Raw genomic sequence first — 16,369 nt, forward strand, 5'->3', positions numbered from 1 at the left:
CTTCCCGGGGAGCACATGTGTCATGACCGGACACCCTCAGCTCTGGCATATTTCACAGTTCGCATTGCCGATCTTCGATTGGTCGCCAGCGTGTGGGAGTGGCCGTGTTTGACCAGCATGAAAGTGGCTCTGACTAGCAGCCCTGCCGCGTAGGGTAGGCCGCACTTAAATATATCACGAGTCTGCCGGCGGACGCGTGCGGACGATTTTGATACGCTGAGTCGCGTGGAAAAGGGGCCCGTCGTTCCCCTGCTCGGTGCTTGTGAAAAGACGGCGGCTCTGCGCGCGAAAAACCCGCGTGAGCCTATGAGCGGTCTTCACTCGCGGCAGTGCCGGCCGGCGGTGCGCAACTCTAGCGCCTCTCCGTGTTCCTGGGCCAGCGCTGCGCTGCGCTGCGTGTGCTCCGCTCCTCCATGGCCGTTGAAGAAGCGGCCCTGCGTTTCCATTTTCCACTCTTTGACGCTTCGTGCTCCATTCCTTGGACATTTGCACGTTGGACTTCTACAGCGCAGGCCTGGCTGTCGGCGTTGAGCAGCTCATATCTGGGGCTGTCGAGGAAGAGCAATTGGCAATAAAGTGTGCTGCATCATCCCTGCCGCCCGCCAGCCTGGGGTGCCATCTTTGGGGGCTGCTTCTTACGTGCGCCGGCGTGCATACGAACTGCCTGACAGACACCAATTTCCAGCTGACATTCCTCGATCCTCCAGCACACCACCAGTGCCACCTGGGCAACCGCCGCCGCCTCTCACTCCTCCACCGCGCCCGCATGAACAATGCTTGATCGTGTTGCATCATACCCAGGGCGCCTTTGAGAGATTAAGACGCGGCACAGGCATCGCACGGGCATTGGGTAGCCGAGCAGACTGTCTGGCGCCGTCGACCGACCGGAGAACGCGGAGAGACGCACAGGATGCAGAGCAATGGTAACGGCTACCAGCACGGGCGGAAATCAGTGCCAGAGTACGAAAGCTATGACGGGAGCGGTTACGGGAGTCCTCTATCATCTGCACGCAGTTCCTACGCCACCAGACCACCGCCAGCAATGCCAGCAAGAGCACACGCCCTGAGCCAGAGCACGAACGGTGGCTACGGCGACTTCGACTTCGACTCGAGTTTCCCGGAGCCACCCAGGCTGCCATCCAGTCACACCAATGCCAATGGGAATGCGCGCAACCACTTTGAGGACATCAAGTTCGGCCTGGACAACCAGATCGCAGGCCATCATATGCAGCTGAACACGAATGTGCACGCCGAGAACCACGATGCGGTGGGGCGGCATTTGCTCTACGAGACTGCCTTGCTGGACACACAGGCTTTCGAGATTTTGGACATGGGCCAGATCGATGAACTGAAGAAAGAACATGCAAGGCTCAACTCGCGGATCGATGCTGCGAATCGCAAGCTGGTCCTGGAGATTAAAATGAAAGATGCCGCGCAGAACTTGAACAGGCTGTACTCCGCCGGCAAGAAGGATGGCAGGCCGGACACTCCGCAAAGCCCAGACAAGGACAGGCACAGCCTGATGGGTGGCAGAAAACGGACGAGCAGCAACAACAGTGCGGGAGGCCTTATCCAAGCTGAGGACGAGCTATCACAAAGCATCAAGAAAGTGGATGAGCTCAATGAGCAAATCAGAACAATGATGGAACGACGACAAGTTGTGGAGAGATCTCTGCTCAGACACACTGCTGCCGTGCTGGCAGATCAGGCGAACAAGCCTTCAGAAGCCTGGCTTGCCAATGGACACCGAAACCTTGACGGCGATGACGAAGTGCTCGGACATGCGCCAGACGGGCTTGACGAGTTCGACGGCATAAGAGACATCTTGAAGGGTGCCCCCGCAGCTGCCAAAAGTAGTGCAGACGTTGAGCGAATGCAAGCAGAGCATGAGCAACAAATGATCAACATGCAGAAGAGGATGCAACAACTCAATGCACAGTTGCGGGGCGTGATCACGGACGCCAGTCAGGTGCGTGGCCAGGAACCGGAGCCAGAGCCACATATCGCTCCTTCCGAGAGCTTGGAATCATCCCTCGAGAATACGTTCGCGGTACTGGAAGCGAACATGCAGATCATGCAACAGGAACGAGAGAAGAATAGGGTGCATTATGCACGTGTGCAAGACAGTGCTTCGGAAACCCGAAATTTGGTCGAGCAGCAGCTTGAGGACGTCAACAATCAACTTCACAGCACTCTGCAGATCTCGTCGGTGATGGAGGCTCTCAAGGATCTCAAAGAGCCCCCACAGGCGACAGGCCATGGGTACCAGAACCAGGTGCAGTACCTCGAGGATAGTCTGCACACGCTGCAAAAGCTCCTGCAGGAGCACAACGAGCAGCTGGAAATTGCCAAGCATGCATCATCAGGGATCCAGGACGCCCAGTCCGCTGCCGCCAAACAGGCAAAGAGAGCAGAGGAGTATGAGACAGTCGTTGCAGGGTTGTGGGACCTCTTCTCCGATGAGCATCGGTCGAGCCCAGTTGACGGAGCAAGTGGCAAAGACTTCTCTTTGCAAGCTTTCAGTTCACGCGTGCAAAATCTCATTGACGTATCCAACAGCGCGAAGGAGCAGCAAGAGATTCTTCGTCGCCAGATACAGCAACAGCGTGACCTCAATGGCAAGTCCGATATGGAAAAGGATCGGGAAATTCAAGAGCTTCAGGCTCGCTACGAAGCACTGAACAGCTCTTACGATGCCACACAGCAGGACCTGGCGAAGGCCGTGGAGAATCATCTTTTCGCCGATCAGCAGGCGCAACAGGCGCAGACAGACATGCAGGAGGTCATGTCTCAGATTGACGAGTTGCGCAAGACCGTAGAGGCTGCCGAAGCACGAAGCAAGGCTCTTGACGAGCGACATGCTCTCATTGTTGCTGAACGGGACTCGCTCGGAGCCGAACGAGACGCCCATAAACAGAAGCTCGAAGACGTTCAGCAGGAGATGCAAGATATGGAGGGCGAGCTTGTCAGGCTCACTACTGAGCTCACAATGGCGAAGGCGGAGCTGGAAGGCGCCTACGGCTCGCGTAAGGAGCGGCAGAAGGAAGCTGGTGCAAGCGAGGCAGAATTGGATGCCCTTGCTGCGCTGAAGGACCAGGAAATCGCTCAGCTCCGGCGTGAGCACGCTGAGAAGACGAAGTTGCTCGAGCAGGAGTTGCAAGATATGATGACGGAGTTCCAGGAAATGACTCGCGAGTCGCTCGAATTGGAGAAGGAACGTGGTCAGCTGGAGAACCTTATTGACACGCTACGTGAACGGACAGAACAATTGGAAGGAGAGTTGAGTGATCATCAAGTGCAGTGGATGGGTGTCAAGTCTCCTGGCGCTGATGGCGTGGTCAAAGAAAGCACCAGTGTCATGGTGCTCCGACAAGAGTTCAAGAAGATGATGCGAGAGTCGAGAGCTGAAGGACTCCGACTACTCAGAGTAAGTCTACTCGTTCTACACTCTACTGTTCTATGCTGACAATTCGTGCAGGCTGAGCAAGAAGAACGGCGACGACTCGAGACGGAGGTTCGAAAGACTCGTCAACTCAACTCACCTCTCGGCCGTGGCCCAGGTCGACCCGGCAGCCTCGCACATAATCGTCTCAACAGCATTGCATCATCACAGGGAGGATCATACCTTACAAACGGATCGACACCAGCCACGAGCCTCGGAAGTCCACCAGCTACCACAATGAACTTGCCTAATTCCGGGCTGCCCCCATCGAACGAGGCCCTTAAGACACAGTCACAGCCACAAGCCACCTGAGGGTGACCGTCAACGGTGCTATGTTCACAAAAGGCTTCCAATGGATTCTCGGTACTGCCGGGCAAGTAGAGGCATTTCCTTTGCATTACTATCAGCACATCATACATTCTGTTCCGGATCCGAGATCTGCATTTTCCTATGTAGAATGTGGCAAAGACATGACATTACCTGGTGCTTGCGAGTGGACCATCTGGGAGGAATACTGCCACATTTACGAGCATTGCGAGGAGGCGCTTATTGCACGTACTTCAAAAGACCATGGGAGCAGGCGGCATATCGATGCACGTTTCGCTCGTTGCGTTGACTCCGCTTCCAAGCGTGGGTGACATGAGCGGTTTGGACCCCCGGCCATTTGATGCATTTCATACACGGCAGCGTTCGATGAAGGCTGCATTTCGCTTGCAAGCTCAATGTGAAAATAAACATTACATTTGGTGTTGGAGGCGTATCCTGAAAATTTGGAGACGACAGACAATGACGAGACGGAAGGTCTGTATCATGTATAAATATGTGCTGGGCTGATCTAGCTAGCCTCTTCTTACTGTGTATAGAGAAAGAATATTGAGCCCAAAGCTCGAAAACTCATGAGGTGCCACACTTGCGACTGGAAAGGGAGCACTGTATTCTACTTTTCGTGTCATTGGGAAATATCTATACTTTGCACTCGACTTGCACCATCTTGACAGGATCTGCCTGTCCTTCTAGCGGCTTCTTCCTCTCTGCAACGATATCAGCGAGAATGGTCTCCCAAACAAGTTGTCGCCAAACAAACTCACCACTCTCCCACTTCTCCAAATGGTCCAACTCCATCTTCTTCCTGATCAACGTCTCTCCGTTCCATGGAAATGTCCTTACGCCACAAAGAATATTCATCGTACCCAGGAACAGCCAATACCAGTGATACCAGGCAAGCGATTCAGGCTCCCAGATCCATGGCAGTGCGAAAGCGGAGAGGAAGAGCAGGCCGCCAAAAGATGTGAGGATGGCCGAGATGATTGAGGATCTAATTGCGGAGGAATCGTCCATGCCAGAGAGGATCTCACGAAATCGATGGAGTCTCGGGACGTCCTGTGGGTCCATGCGGCGGAGAGCTTGGTAATGGGACAGGTCGACCAGGAAGGGATGGAAGGGGTGCAGCGTTGGGAGAATTTCGGTGAAGAATGTCTTATACCATGGCGGGCTAGAGGGCAGAGTAGGGTCTTGCGACATGCTAGAGATAGGATGTGGTAGGGGGAAAGGCGAAAATTGAAAGTCGACGTTTCTAGGAGCTGGAGTATGCCTCGCAGGACCTATAAGTGTCTATTCGCATAAGCTGCGTACTCATCGCTCCAAAAGTGGCTCAGGGCGCGTCGATTTGCATTCGATTCTGCGCATCCTATGTGCCGAGATATCCGGCATGTTCGATGCCACCTCGACAGCTCTGGTCCAATGTCATGCACTCTCAACCTTATTGGTCCTGCGTCTGCAAGACTTGGTCTCCTTCGAAATCGGGGAGAGGCGAGTGCGTGCAGTCACGGAAGCGGTGGCTCTCTTGTAGAACATGTCCATATACCTCAGCGCCAGAATCCTTGCTCTATGCCCGAAGATTGCGGGTATGGTGACGGTGAGAATAGAATGCGGAGTGAAGTGAAGCTGCCGATCCTTGGCATCTCTCCATCGCTCGGCAACGCGCGTGACGCGTGAAACCGCAAACTTAACCATCAACAAAGTACTCGAGAAATCACGCGTTGTCGCAAAGCTTCTTACATGAGCCACGATTGCTGAAAGCATTCCTGGCCACGGTTCTCCGGGTGCGAAGCGAAATCCAATAAACAAGACACATCGAACCTCAAAGCGCACTGAGCGTACCACGAACCACCCGCCGGCGCATCGACACCAGCGACAATGGCAACCTCACATCAACCATTCCCCTCTCGCCCATATACAACAGGCCTCACACGGGGTGCAGGAGGTGCACAAACACCCTACGCCTCCCAAACACCCTTCGCAGCACCTCAGCAAAACCCAGTGTCTGGCTACAACGCGACCGGCGCAGGAGGAGGATTCGGCACAGCAGGACCTTCCGGCACCACACAACAACAACGTGATGCGCAACGTCTCGAGCGCGAACGACAAGACCGCCTCGAACGGGAGAGAAGAGAAGCAGAAGAGCGTGATGCGCTAGATAGAATCAGCGAGGAACAGAGAGAAGAGATCAACGAAGCTGTAAGCAAATGCATGATAGAGAATACGCAAAACGCATACAAGTCGCTAACATTGAGACTACAGTTTCAACTTTTCGACCTAGACAAGGACAACCATATCGACTACCACGAGCTGAAAGTCGCCCTCAAAGCCCTGGGCTTTGAACTTCCCAAGACCGAACTTCTTCAGATTCTCCAACAACATGGTGTACCAGCCTCATCGCTCACAGGGACTCGCTCAGCAGTGCCTCCACCTGCACAACCGACTTTCTCGGGGCCGTCACGGTTACTGCTCTCGCATCAGGCATTTGTTAGCATAGCGGCACAGCGCGTGCTGGCCCGCGATCCAAGAGAGGAAATCGCGAGAGCGTTTGAGCTTTTCGACGCCGATGGGAAAGGGAGGATCGAACTGCAAGACTTAAGGAGAGTGGCCAGAGAGTTGGGAGAGGGGCTGCAAGAAGAAGAGTTGGCGGCGATGATTGAGGAGTTCGATGTGCGAGGCCAGGGGGGCATCACGCAGGAGGAATTTATTGGCATTTGTTTGGGCGGTTGAGCAATTGGAGAGTGCTTCACCCTTGGTTTAGTCTATTCTCGTTGGAGCACTCGACGTGCCATGATTCAATGGGTAAGCGACGGCGTTACGGAGCACTTCAGAGCAGACTATTGGAATGAAGAATTGTTCGATGAGCACACTTCAGTTTGTGAAGTATTCTGATTGTCGCGGCCAAGATACGTCGCGCATCCATGGTAGCATTGATGCTGCCGGAGTTCGCGACCAGCTTGGCCAACTTGCTCTTGGTCATGCGCTTCTTCTCAAATGGCTTGCGTGACTGATACCGATAGCCTGGATGGGCGATTGCGTGCTGACGCTTCTCCTCTTCAGCTCGGCTCTTGTACTCTTCTACGACATTTGGCTTCTCGGATCGCCATCTGGCAGCGCCGGCGCAAGGCCGCCTGACAAACATAGAGCGCTCTGCTGAGCGAGGAGCTTAGCATTACGCACCGCCTCCCGGACGGTGGTGACTCCTGTACGTGAGAACCAGATGATGGAACAACCCTGGAGTCCAGTCAGCAATGATTCAACACTAATTGATGTTGGTGTATGCCGAATGGGAATGGTGCTATCAGAATCAAAGGCCCTGTCAGGGGCCATCTCGTCAACGCAGACTTTTTGACTGCTCGGCCGACCGTCGTGAGATATGATAAGGAATCATCATGGAATGTTTGTGTGTATAAAACGAATGAAAATCGCTTACCAAACATCACTCATGTCATCCTGGCCTCGCATTGTCGCCGACCACTGCTGATCTGCAAATCTGAGTCAGTACGCGGTGCATCAAGGAGATCGCAATGCATCATGTAAAGCCACAAGAGATCAGGCTTTCGCAACTTCTCGTCTGCGCCACCTGTCACAGTGGCTTGGACATATGCTTGTCATTTGGTTTTGTTGGAATCATCATGGTAGTAAAGGTCGAGATTGGGAGTGCTTACCATCAGGTCGACGTTGCGGCCGAGTACGTGGTGTTGAGGCAGCTAACACCTCGCAAAATGCGGGTGGGCAAGCAGACCAAGGAAAGATCAAGCTGTTCTGTCTCGTCAGCGGTTGCACCGAGCAAATGTGTTGTGAGACAGTAGGACGTGATATGGAGATTGCTATCAGTTAGGCATGAATGGTTTGGTAATGTTTGTGTCTGCATCGACAATGCCGAATCAGACTCGTCATCAAGAGTCATCAGGGAATCTCGGATGGGGTGGAAGGAGAGGAGAGGATGATGCCTTACCCTTGGTAATGCACTCAAATTCGTTTGGACTAGTCACTGGTCAGCTGTGAGCTCCAATAAACGTTCTCGTAAAGAGACGTATGCGCGAATGTCAAAATCAGTGGACGAGGTTTTCTAGGCCTGTCACAGAATGGCGTATCGGCTCATGTGTTTGTGTCGGAGCCCAGTGCCGCTTCATCAGATGACGAGTCGGAAAGGAAGTGAAGACTTACCATATATGCCTCGATCAAGATCAGATTTCGCCTTCATGCGCTGCTTCTTCTCGGTCTTCGCCACGACAGAACCAGTGGCACCGTGCCTGCTCTCCACTGATCTCGCGACTTCCTGCTTGCTGCAGCGCACCAATGATTTGGGTGGCCATGCCCTCACTGCAGTCGTCCGCCATTCTCAGCCTTGCTTTTCCCGAAGACGCTCCCGAGCCGGCGGCAGTCATGCTGAGTGCTGCATTTGGCACGGCGCACTTTCCCATGGTCCTCGCCGCAAGACTGGAGATAGATTCGGAACTCCTCTGTCATGGCGTCGGTGGCCATGCCGGCGGTAGTGGATCTGATTGTTTGGGCGCGGTGAAAGGGTGATAACGAAGGGATGTGCGAACGCGGTACGAGTGAGGCCTTGAAAAGACTCGGTGGACTCGCGGGTCCGGATCACTGCTGCTACGTCCACGTTAGTACATGCATCTCAACAGATTAATTCGTTGAGCAATCGTGGAGGGGGGTGTAGTCAGGATTTGAGCCATTTTCGCATCAAAGGATAATGAGTAGAAAACCCTCAGGCGGTAATTCCAATTTTTGCTAAATCATCATTCCAGAAGTCGTGCTGATGAAGAGAGCTGACCTACCAACTGTGACAGCATCAGGCATGGTCATGCATGCGTCTGCTTGCGGCTGCTAATGCTGAGTGCGAATGGTCGTGGGCCTCGGGCATGGATCAGTCCGTGCTGGCGTGCGAGGTGGCATCGTGCCTATCAGAGATTGTATTTGATCTCGGCAGAGCCTGGTCACTGTCAGTAAGAGATCGCAAAGCACTCCAAATTTGCAGCGAGAGGCGAGCGTTGTCGTTCAGACTGACGTAGCAATGTAGCTTCAATCCTCCGAAGAGGTCAGAGACTCTAGTTTGCGGTTGTGCGTATTGTCATCAGGATGAAAGGGGAGCAAGAGGGATAGCGCTTACCGAGAAGCATTGACTACTTCATGGCATGGTTGGCCTTGGTTGACCTTGGTTGCCGACAGCACTGGGATTGTTGTGTTGCGGCGATGTCGATGTTGCAGGTGGTTGAAGAGACGCGGCTGAAATTGCTCAGTAGAGAATTTTGAGCAAAGAGAGCTTGGGTCAAGCTGCGGCTGCGGCTGCGGCTGGTTCCTTCTCTTGGCGTTGCTGCCTCAGTAAACAACTTCACACTCGCTTCGATATATCAACTGAGCATCACTCACGTATTGCACGCACTTCACTTTTGAATACTTGTCCTAGTACGTCTGCATTATCATTGCTCCGATCACTGTACGAAAATAGGAGCAGAATCTAACGTGATTGTCGCACAAACTTGACAACACTATTTTCAAGCAGAATTCGGGATCGAGCAACTCTTTCTCGTTGTGCGAGAAAGTGATACAATTACAGCTGTCTATCAATGTGTTCCAGATCCTTGATGCTGAGAGACAGAAAGAACGGGCCAAGTGAGCAGGATATCAGCACTGATTCGGTGCCATCTTCAAGGCACATCGACCCAGTATCTCACCCAGTGAAGCTAGTTAGTGTTACACAGCAGCAGTGGCAGCAGCGGCCTCTTTGCTCTGCTCCTCAAACGCCTTTCGGTACGCACTTGTCGCCTGCGCAAGCGCTTGCAGCGTCGGCTTGACCATAGCATCTACGGCTTTCTTTCCGCCAGCCACCGTACTATCATAATCAATTTTCCGGCGCTTGCCGGTTCTCTGGTAGTAGTCTTCTACTTGCTTCTTGAGCTTGCCAACCTTCTGCTCCCGCTCAATATCGGCTTGAGCGCCCACAGCATTGATGCGATCTACGCTGCGGTCGAGCGTGGATACAAGCTGCGCAAGCTCGTTGGTCTTCGAGGCGTCTCCTGATAGGAACAAGCTCCAGAAATAGTGCAAGAATTCGTTCGTAGTATTGTTTGTCATGACCAGATTGTCGTAAATTTCAGGACTCAGCCCATTCAGAGACGTCGCTTCCGGTGAGTTGAAGTCACGCCGCGACTTAATCGAAGACATGATTGTCGTCGACGCGGTGTCCATCGCAGCGTGCGAGCCAACTTTAAGCTTCTTCTTCCTTGCATTGCCATTCGTTTGTGCTGAAGACGCCTCATCGTCTGAATCTGAATCGTCGTCCGTATGGTATCCGATGACATGGTCTAGCCGGAGGGTACCCTTGACATCACTGCCAAGCTGCGTGGGCTGAAGTCCGCTGTTCATCGATGTAAGAACTTGTCGTGGATCTTGTTTGGCGTACAGCTTCGCATCAGCAGACAGAGTATCTTTATCACCTCCAGAATACCGCTGTTGCTCCTTGATACTTAGCCTGATCCGATTATCTACGTCCTCATTGGCAAGATCGCGAAGTCGCAGCTGCTCAAAAGTCTCTTCGTCCAACCCAATCGGCGCGTGAGCCTCGTCATCTTCAGGCGCTACATGTGCCATCATCTTCTCCGAAAGGTTGTTCAGCACTCGCAAGATCGGCACTTTGTCTGTCGAAGTCGGACGCATATCCTGATCAGGCCTGTTGCCTTTTCGCTGACTGTGATTCTGCTCGTTGCCTTCCAGGTCCATCCAGTGTGGGATGTGCTGTGTGCTGGCGGGCCCAGTCGACTCCCGGTCCAGATACTTGTCGAACCTGGCATCTCGCTTGTCATTTTGCGTGATCTTCTCTCCCTTCAGCTTCTTCAGCAGTCGGCTGCCAAAGAAACCCGTCCAGAAGTCGGTCTGAGTGAGTGGAGGCACGTTGTCGTTGTAGGCTTCCTTCACTATGGGGTACTGCTTGAAAATGAGATGGATCTGCTCTTTTGTGATCGCCAAATGCTTGACATCCGGCTCGCCTGCCTTCTCCGCCGGCTTCACGATGAACTTGATCTCGGGCAGAACATTGTACTCTCCCTGCTTTTGAGCTTTCTCGATGGCATGGGCCCGAAGCAAATGCAATCTCGCAGACCAAAACTGCCCTGTGAATTGTGCAAGAGATACTGATTCAGGTTTGTCTTTCAGCGCCTGGTTAAATCTCTCTTGCAATGCGCGATTCGACTCGAGCAGCGAGCGCTGTAAGCTGATGTCCGACTTCAACTTCGCATCATCATACCAGCCTTCGTCAGCCTTTGAGGATGAGACCGCCTTTGCTATGGCCATCGCAGCGCTTGCACTGCTATCTCCGCCACCAGCAGCGCCTGCAGCAGCCGCTCCAGCGGCAGGCGCAACAAGCTGAGCAGCATCCTTGGCCTTGTTCGCCGCGATAGTATTCCTCAAAACTTCCGTCGTGTTCTCCTGCTCCTTGCGCGCATTCTCTTTGTGGTTGAAGGTGAAGACATAGCTAGCTTCTCCGACTACAATCTTCAGCGCGATCGCTTTCGACGTGGCAGGCGTTTGTTGCAGGTTTGTGATGTCAGCGACAGGTATTGTCACCGAGGGCGGTGATGAGGGTGGCGATGCTGGACTCCAGAAGACATATTTGCGATCTTCGGCGACAGTGAGGATGCCGTCCTTCTTTTTGAAGACGGCGGTCGCGATTGTAGGAGGCATCGTTGAAGGTGCAAGCGAGGCGTGGAGAGGCGAACTTCAAGTCAGCGTCATTTCTATTGGACAGGCACCACCACCACAAACATCAAAGGCAGAGGTTCCGTACAGCACGTATGTCACTGTTGGTTCACTCGAGACTGAATAGTCCTGGCAATTCAAAAGAACACTGTCACGTCGCATGTCATTCATCATTACACATTACATTCGTGCTAGTCTATTAATGCTTCTTGCCCACAATTGTGCCATTGTCTGACGACGAGTAGAAGCTCATCACATTCGTCGAATTGTCGTACTCAACGCCGCAAGCGCCAGCGAAATCGCCAAACAACTGCCCTCTTTCTTCCACGAAGTTCTTGAATCCTGCAGCAGAACAAGATTCCTGGGGGCCATCGTGACAGTCAGGAATGGTCTGTGGGCTGCGGTTGACCAGAACGCGATAGTACGTAGGGTCAGTCTGGTTTTGGTAGCCGTACGAGCCCGTGCAGTTCATCTTCTCGACTGCGATGTTGGTCAAGAATGGAAGGATATATGAGCTGACCCACTGGCGGTGATAGTTGACCTTGTCTAGTGGCATGGTAGCATTGATGTCGTTGGCTCCAGTGGAGTCGGAGTTGTTGAACAATCCCAGCGTAACCAACACAGTCGGGGGCAGCTCACGATGCGTGAATGAGACGTAGATATCCTGGTCATCGTTGTCATCGGATGAAAGAAGTTGTTGCGTAGCATTAACCCAGCCATATCCAAGAGATCCAGATACTGGGTTGCCATAGCCGGTGTTGTGGTGGTACATGAGATCTTGAGTGTACTCAAATTGCAGCCACTCATCGGGGCGAAAAAGCGTTGTCGAGCAGAAAGGCGAGCTGCCACGTACAACCGTATCGTAGCCACACCACTCTTGCATGCCGATAACATCGTTCACCGTCCAGTTGAAGTTTGGCGCGTAAGCCTTCAACCTTGCCAGGATGGGCGCGGTATACTTCTTTGCATAAGTTTGGCTTTGCTCAGAACCGCGCGAGGAAGAGTAGGCGGGGCACGCCTTGTATGGTGTCAAGCTGTCGGCGCCAGACTCCTTGCCCTCATAGATCTGCACCAAGTTGATCTGATTCTCATCTGTCTCCAGGCCTCGAATTAATCCCTTCGCGCTGATGACTGTCCTCTCAGCAGTGCTCGCCCAGACTCTTTTCGGCAGTCTCAACTTCGGATATCTGAAGGACATTTGAACACCAAGCTGAGCAGCCTCGAGCTTCCCGCTTCTTGTCACCAGTTCCTGTTCTTCCAGCTTAGGGGGCGTCCATGTTGAAAGAAATGACAGTTCGGGAATCTTCGACCAGTCTACGGTAGTATTCTTGAGCTTGTCGGTGAAAGGTTCCAGGTAGGTTTCGTAGTCGAAGTCGTTTGCATTGATAGCGGCATGGCGAACAAGGTATGCGACCTTCTCGACCTCGCAGCCCTGAGGTGGACTGGGCTCTCGTGCTGGATCGTTTGGCTCGAAGTATGGTGCGATACCAGCCAAGTGCTCCAGCGGATTGAAGCTGTACTCGCTGTATAGGGGTTGCTGTTGGCTCGAGGCCATGGACAGCGCCGCGAGGGCAACAACCAGAGCTAGTGTAGACATAGCCATACCAGATAGTAAGACCACGCTGGGATGCCGCTGCCAGGGAAAGGGCAGTTCTGTGGTATTTGTTTGTGAGTAGCACAAACTAGCTTACCTTTGTATCGAAGATCTATGCTATGTGTACCTGCATGATGCCTGACGCGATCTTGCTGGTCGCCCTACAAAACTTGGAAAGAGCTACGTCAAGCGTGCTGTGTGGAGTAATGTCCCGAAGTGAGAGAGGGAAATGATGTTCGGGTGCATAGATCGCTGCGTGGCTGGCAAAAGCGGAACCTGAAGCAATGCAGCCAAGCAACGTCATCAAACAAGCTCATCACAACAAGCAGACAAGCATTTCTTTCCACGCTCTCAGTGGACAACGAACGACACGCGCTAGGAAGTGGCTCTGCAGGTCACAAGTCAAGCGCAGCAACCTGCTTGCCCACGACAAAAATGTCATTGAGTCGTAATATCTGGAGAATTATGGGCCAAAGACCTTGGCGATTGCGGCTGAACACCGAGGTGAAACGAGAGAACCCACTTCCATACCACCTCATGATTCTCATCACACCCGCAATTTCTCGATCGCCGCAATGGCCTCTGCCGTTTTCTATCGAGAAGTGCCGAGAGCCCAGCGGCAGAAAGCGAGAACAGTTTGAGTCATAGATGCGAGCTACAAATTAGTGAAGGAAGACTCGAACACCTGCTCAGCTATGACAGGTTGCGGAGTGAGATGCGCTAACGGATGTATGTGTCTCGGGGAGCGAAACGAACGGAGCTTGCCAAAGCTAGTGTTCACCTGCTCGAGTGAATACAGCTTTTTGCGGCCAATGCATTCTGGACTACCAAGCACCTGGCGAGAATGAACAGTCAATGGACATCTCCATTCTCCCAGACCTGCGCCAAGAGTATCAAGAAGATGAGAAAACGCCTTCCAAAATGTTGAATTATCCCCAGCAAAACACCCTGCCATGCCAGCACTCCTGTGGCTCTACCCGAATAACATAACACCTTCCCTGTGGTTGCAATCAAACGTGCTCGTGACTCGTGCAGAACTTTCCAAAATGTTGAATGTTATGTTTCCTTCCATGCGCCTTGCCCCCTTAACTCGCTTGAAACCACATCATGAACACGCTGTTTCTGTGCGACAATTTAGCTCATGGCCATGATACAGCACATTCGATACCACTTACAGATTTCAATGCCCAACTGCATCGTTTCCAAGGTCTTCAGCATTAGACAGAAAGCGATAATGCCGACGAAAAGAACAGGATTTAAGAATCCGGGCGGCCATAGTCTGACGATGCTCTGGTGTTGGGGCATCCTGATCTGGTCGAATTGATGATCTGAGGTGCTGTTGCAGAGCTTTAGAGAGGGTTTCCACAGCGTCGATGTTGCTTGAGATATTCGCGTAAAAAGGCAAAAAGTTCCCGGAGCTAACTGATATTGAGGTATGAGTTCGGAGAGCGAACGTTGCACGTGACGGGATGGACTTGTGGGCAGTCACGCCCGTGCAAATCAGATGAGTGCACCGCAACCGCGACATAGTTTGGGCCCTTCGTGCCACATATCTTTGCGACTCTTTCGATTCATATCATAAAAAATCCAAGATAGATCCGTTTAAGAGCCCTCTAGGCATGTACCAACGCCTAAGGAAACGCTTGATAGAAGACAAGGTCCATTGCCCTTAAACCTCGTGTTGTCAGTACCAAACCAAGGGAAAACAGCTCTTGAGTTCAAAACTTACACATGTAACGCCATTGGGAGTGCATGCTCCACCCTGCTTGTTCTGGGCAAAGGCCTGGCACTGGCTGTTTATACAATTTTGGTAAAAGGTATCGCACTTTTCCCATCACTGGTCGGCCAAGAACATGATATGAGCAAGAACGGAAGCTTACTGCTTTACCAATTGTCCGCAATTGGTGTTGTCGCTAGCCACGCACTGTCCACAGGGCGTTTCGATCGGCGTGCTGGGTGGGCAAACGCATCCATAGGAAATAGCAAGGGAGTAGACTTTCCCGCCAGTGCACTGTATAAGCACGTCAGATGAGGCAACTCTGCACGCCTACAATACAGTGATTCTCATGCCTTGCGCCCGAAAGATCCACAATTATTATCGTCCTGTGCAACGCAGCCGCGATCGAAAGGCCGAGTCACGCTGAAAGGTCCAAGACAGGCACGGCCAGCATAGGCCACGCAAGTGGCGTATTCACCACACTATTTTCCGTCAGTCACTAGGTGTTCCGCACGGTGGTTTAGAGAACTTACCCGTGAAGCCACAGGCACCGCAGGTTTGATTGGTGTCCAATTCAACACATTGACCAGAGCAAATTTCTTTCGTACTAATGTTACACTTGCATTCACCATCCACACATTGCGCATCTGCCGGGCACTATTTTGGTCCGTTAGGAAGGGCAGCGGTGGAAGTCACATAGCCTTGAGCTATGATTGCTGTCAACGAAAGCAGTACGACTGCATTGATCGTCTTCATATTTGTGCCTTGCGAATTCGAGGGCGATATTGCTGTCTGGCCTCAGCACATCACGTTGGAGAGCCTTCGCAGGCCTTTTAATGGTCCGACGTCTGCCTCCTCACCGAGAACCTGCCGCATGAGCGACGTGGTGTAGACTTCTTCTGAGCATACTTGTTGGCTGGTCTAGATTGCGCGTGGCTGCCATGTGGCTTTGAGCCTCACATTCCGCTGGACTCGTACTCCATTTGTGCATTGCAAATATATTGCTTTCCATCACAAGCGTGGTGTAAAGACATGAATAGATCCATGATACGAAACATCGCGGCTTGAGCGGCGGGAGTTTCTATTCGAAACACATCTTTCGAGATGCTGTCGCAAGAACGAGTTGTACTGTGCAGCCGTGTTTCATGCTGCTGAATTTTTGAGGCTCATGTAACCGGCGCAAGCGGCTTGGTGGGCAGGTATCAGCTGGGTAGCGAAACGTATCTGGTCGGGCTACGCCGTGCATTTGCTGTAACAAGTAGCATACCATGAGGGTATGTACCTCTCGGTACCTCCGACTGCTTCGAACATTAGCTTGAGCCAGCGTGCATGCAGCCACGCACGCCCACTGAAGCGCTTGTGCTAGAAGATAGAGAGCTTTCTTCTCACAGGAGGCATAAGCGCTGTTCCAAACAATTGCGCCGTCGGCGTGGAAGGTCATAAAGGGCTGGGCCATGGGCTTTTCGAGACTGTTCCATCTTCAAGCTGCAGATCCTACAACACAAAACAACAGAGAGCCCGTTGCATTCACAGAGGGTTTGGATGCAGAGCCGGGGTTTTCTCCGGGCTCAGATGCGCAAGTCTT

The 16,369-nt window shown here is 52.6% G+C and overlaps 5 protein-coding genes across 5 annotated transcripts; 2 read left to right on the top strand and 3 right to left on the bottom strand.

Annotated features, from left to right (window-relative positions):
* Positions 1–910: 910 nt before the first annotated feature.
* Positions 911–3,754, top strand: CKM354_000853200 (uncharacterized protein; the record flags this gene model as incomplete). Its single annotated transcript, XM_044803912.1, has 2 exons — positions 911–3,427; positions 3,479–3,754. 2 exons carry the CDS (start codon positions 911–913, stop codon positions 3,752–3,754), a joined length of 2,793 nt encoding a protein of 930 aa, XP_044659847.1.
* A 651-nt stretch (positions 3,755–4,405) lies between these two features.
* CKM354_000853300 (uncharacterized protein) lies at positions 4,406–4,963 on the bottom strand (the record flags this gene model as incomplete). Its single annotated transcript, XM_044803913.1, has 2 exons — positions 4,406–4,473; positions 4,531–4,963. 2 exons carry the CDS (start codon positions 4,961–4,963, stop codon positions 4,406–4,408), a joined length of 501 nt encoding a protein of 166 aa, XP_044659848.1.
* Positions 4,964–5,638: 675 nt separating this feature from the next.
* CKM354_000853400 (uncharacterized protein) lies at positions 5,639–6,490 on the top strand (the record flags this gene model as incomplete). The annotated part of the gene is made up of 2 exons (XM_044803914.1): positions 5,639–5,959; positions 6,023–6,490. 2 exons carry the CDS (start codon positions 5,639–5,641, stop codon positions 6,488–6,490), a joined length of 789 nt encoding a protein of 262 aa, XP_044659849.1.
* A 2,982-nt stretch (positions 6,491–9,472) lies between these two features.
* CKM354_000853500 (TFIIH/NER complex subunit TFB1) lies at positions 9,473–11,458 on the bottom strand (the record flags this gene model as incomplete). The annotated part of the gene is made up of 1 exon (XM_044803915.1): positions 9,473–11,458. One exon carries the CDS (start codon positions 11,456–11,458, stop codon positions 9,473–9,475), a length of 1,986 nt encoding a protein of 661 aa, XP_044659850.1.
* Positions 11,459–11,672: 214 nt separating this feature from the next.
* On the bottom strand, positions 11,673–13,076 carry CKM354_000853600 (uncharacterized protein; the record flags this gene model as incomplete). The annotated part of the gene is made up of 1 exon (XM_044803916.1): positions 11,673–13,076. One exon carries the CDS (start codon positions 13,074–13,076, stop codon positions 11,673–11,675), a length of 1,404 nt encoding a protein of 467 aa, XP_044659851.1.
* Positions 13,077–16,369: the final 3,293 nt, after the last annotated feature.

The sequence above is a fragment of the Cercospora kikuchii genome (genome assembly GCF_019650295.1).
Source record: "Cercospora kikuchii DNA, contig_00005, whole genome shotgun sequence".
In the NCBI taxonomy this organism is placed as follows: Eukaryota; Fungi; Ascomycota; class Dothideomycetes; order Mycosphaerellales; family Mycosphaerellaceae; genus Cercospora; species Cercospora kikuchii.